This window comes from Hylaeus volcanicus, chromosome 3 (genome assembly GCF_026283585.1).
Source record: "Hylaeus volcanicus isolate JK05 chromosome 3, UHH_iyHylVolc1.0_haploid, whole genome shotgun sequence".
NCBI lineage: Eukaryota > Metazoa > Arthropoda > Insecta > Hymenoptera > Colletidae > Hylaeus > Hylaeus volcanicus.
The window spans coordinates 19,400,209-19,404,179 of NC_071978.1; the positions used below are offsets into that span (position 1 = coordinate 19,400,209).

At 35.1% G+C, this 3,971-nt stretch overlaps 1 protein-coding gene across 1 annotated transcript in view; it reads left to right on the top strand.

Annotated features, from left to right (window-relative positions):
- Positions 1 to 3,971, top strand: part of LOC128873660 (band 4.1-like protein 4) — a 128,814-nt gene that overhangs the window by 75,112 nt on the left and 49,731 nt on the right. The window contains exon 4 of the mRNA XM_054117372.1: positions 799 to 938. Coding sequence (XP_053973347.1) covers positions 799 to 938 — 140 coding nt within the window. The remainder of the gene's footprint in view (positions 1 to 798; positions 939 to 3,971) is intronic.

Consider the following 3,971-nt stretch of genomic DNA (forward strand, 5'->3'; position numbering starts at 1 on the left):
ATTATTTCATGCAAGACGTATTATTTTATTCATCTTACAATTAAATAAATATGAAATGAACATGAAAATAATTTACATGTAAACTTACACTTTAAATTATTTCATGCAAGACAAATTATTTGATTTATTTTACAGACAAATAAAAATGAAAACAAAGATGAAAATAATATACATGCAAAGTTACAACTCAAATTATTTCATACAAGATGATTTAGTAGAATACTCACAATTCTTACAAGATCTAATATCAATATCTGAGCACCAAAAAATTCAATTAACATCAAAACTTGAAACATCAATTTAACGTCTTACAATAACTCAAATTATTCAAAATTCTTCACAATATTTAAAAGACAATAACATTACAAGTTAATTTGTTAAAAAACACAAAACAGTTCGTTTCACTTATCTCCAAACTAGCCAGACTCGTCGCGAAAATTAACAACAAATCGTTCGAAGAGCGAATCTCTAGTATAATGCATAGTGGCAGCTGATATTAGACGTTTAGCATGGTTCAGAGCGGGAACGCGATCAATGCATCAGTTAGTTGGAGAAGTTTACCGTTAATTAGATTTCGATGATTAAAAATTCACACGAAGACGCCTCGAAGGGAGCCGATTGCATCTGCCTCGGGGCATAAGAGGATAGGATTATTATCTACGGGAAATGTCGAGCTGCCTGCAATTTCCGGTCCGCTTGATCAACAGTCTCGGGCGTTGGCGTTGCTCGAGCTCGATCAGGCCAGGGGATTTAATTATTTAGCGGTAATTCTCGAACTGTTATTCTTGTTCTTTTTAGCAATGGCTCGACCCGAGCAAGAAGATTGGAAAGCAGCTGAAAGTCCAAAAAGGAGATCCGAGCTCGGATGTCCACACCCTCTACTTCGGTGTGAAATTCTACGCAGCGGACCCCTGCAAACTCATCGAAGAGATCACGAGGTGAGCAGATTGAATTTATCTCGTCGCGTAACTAGTTGCTAACTCGTCGCGATGGTTACCAGTTGGAAATAATTGAGCAATTCGGAAGAGAGTTGCGTCTCTTGACACTTGTCATCTTCGTTAAGCAGGTGAACGCTTTCAGACGTTTACGACATTACAACATCCGGTGACGTTTATAATACTCTTAACTCATCCGATGCCAAATTATTATTTAATTATGTAGATTCGTTAACCTTTAGTTCACCGTTATTTGACTTTTATATTTCTCTTTATTCATTCTATTTTTTATCGAAACGTTAGGTTAGTGTCAATAATAATAGTTTATTGTTCGTGGAATTAAAAGTATTCAAAGAAGATACACTATTGTCTTGCATACTTATAAAGAGCGTCTGAATAATGTCAATAATAATACTTGTCTTGGTTATATTGGATTTTATAGAATAATGACATGTAATGGATTTAAAGACATCATTCAATTCCAGTGTCGTGGTGATAGAACATTAACAAACGACTTTATTCGCATAATTAGCGTTTTTAAAAATAATAAATATCAATAAAATAAAATAATAATTTAGTTCCTGATGGGTTAAGAATATTATAAATAAACTACCTGGAAATAGAAATCCTATTTTCAACAAAATCGTTCGATTATATGACGTAACAAAATTATTTGTAAATGAATATACATTTTGCAAAAGCTGATATAGTATAGTGAAAGTATCGACGAGGTCAAGTGGCAAATAATAGTTACTCAATCATGAACAAAAAATATTTCAGTTAGATCGCTATAACAGAAGTAACTAAAAAATATTTATTAAGAAAACAATGTGAAATTTTGTATCCCTAACTGACGATACATTGTCCTTTTCTAGGGTTATTAAAAATTACAAGTAGAGTTATAGTTCAAAAGGCAGTAATTTAATAAATGAAGCAAATTTACAATGAAATATTTTTTGAATAAATTTTATAAATCCTTGATTTAAGAATAATATCTCAATAAAGTAATTCAGTGGAATACAAAATTATTCCCAGAATAAATTGCTGTTTAATAATTCGGAACGGAATGCAAGTCTGGAATTTTTCTATAATTAATGATACATTTAACGTTGGTTCTTAGCCTCTCTTGTACTTCCACTTTAGAATTCCAGACAAATCTTACCCTCTTCTTATGAATGAAAACTCGAGGAGAAACACTAATACCACTTAACGTTTCTCTCTAGAATTTCTCGCCTTTCACGACTCGGTAAACGATTAATTGCTCAGTGAACAATGCAAACGGGGGACAGCGATCGCTATCAGTTTTATTGCGAGAATCTAACAGTACCTCTTGTTCTCCTCAGCATAATGGCCGGAGAGAAAATCCGATATTCAACCAGGTGCTAATGAAAATTAACTTGTTACGCATTGTTCCCTAGGCGATTTTCATATTAATAAGTTTCTACTAGCAACATTCTGAAAGCTCTTTTTTTTTAGCCAAAAGCATATGCAATATTAGACGCTTCCTTAATTGTCTACACAAAGGAAGCTCAAAACTCGTCATCTACTCAGACACAATAATTAAAGTACTACCAGTACTTATCGGTATTATTTAATCGAAATAAAAAAAATTAATTCCAAAAGTGAGGTCGTAAGGTGATGAGATGAGGTAATAAAAATAAATTTTGATAGGATTCATGAATTTGACGACGTTAACAAATTAAATATTATGAAAAAATATTGAATTATCCAATCTTCAATAGTCTCGAGACAGAATTTTAATTTTGTAGAAATTTTCACGAGTTTTAGCCTGGCAGCCAACATATTAATACGTCATGATTCCAGTTTGCACGTTAGATAACTAAATGGCTCCGTGTACTTATTGTTCGAGTTAATTTCGAAAGTTTGCTGGTAAGCAGAATCAATACAGTCGCTAATAACTGAGAAATTCACGAGAATATCACATATTATAATAGTAATAGTATAGAATTTTGATTTTTAGTATAAATATATTCATCAACGTCTAAAGATTCATATAAGCTCAAATATCATTACAGTAAATTTCATGATTTACAAGTTACATTATTTAATACGACATGATTCCTGTTTGCACATTCTCTAACGAAATAACTCCGAGTACAAAGGGTTAATTTCGAAAGTTTGCTGGTAAGCAGAATCAATACAGTCGCTAATGACCGAGAAATCCGCGCGACTCTAAACTCCAAAGCGCGAGGGAAAAAAGTTTCGCAATCTTTTCGATCAGTTCCGACAGCCATAACGGAGCCGTATGCGATGAGTGTATCGCATACACGCGCAAGCCTCGATTCTTCTGTCCCGTGAATACGAAACAGGCGTGTTCGCGCGTGTATTGGTCTCGTGTCACAGGCCGTGGATGCCTGTCTCGTTATCCTAATGAGTTGGGCTTAAAATTCTCAAAGCACGCTTCAAAATCTTTTCACTCGAGCGCCATTTCAACGCGACGAACGAAGTTAAGGGAATTTAAAACACTCCTTCCTCGACATCGCACCCGTTCCGGAAATGTCAGCGCGCTTCTTTTGACGAACAAAACGTTGTTTCGCGATGCAGTTCACCCCTGTTCTTCGTTCTTTTGTGATTTCTCTTCTCTCTCTTTCTCGATCGCTGCTCAACGGTCGTTCCGTTGCGCGTTGGATTTATTGTGAAATATTTTCCGGGGGAAGAAATTAAACGCTGTTTCTCGATGGGGCTGCGAAACGTCTCGCAAGGGGATGATGTGCCAAATGAGTTGAACTCTGACAGAGAGATGTTGGAGAGTCATTTATAAAGGGGTTCATTTTTAAAGCGTAATTTCTGAGTGCTTAGATTTCCTTGGGTTTCGATTTAAATGCGTCAGTGGGAAAAATGTCGAGAACATCTCCAAAATTTGATAGCGTTAGAGTGCTAAATAAGTCGAACTCTGACAGACGGATGTTGGAGAGTCATTTATAAAGGGGTTCATTCTTAAAGCGTAATTTCTGAGTGCTTAGATTTGCTTGGGTTTCGATTTAAATGCGTCAGTGGGAAAAATGTCGAGAACAC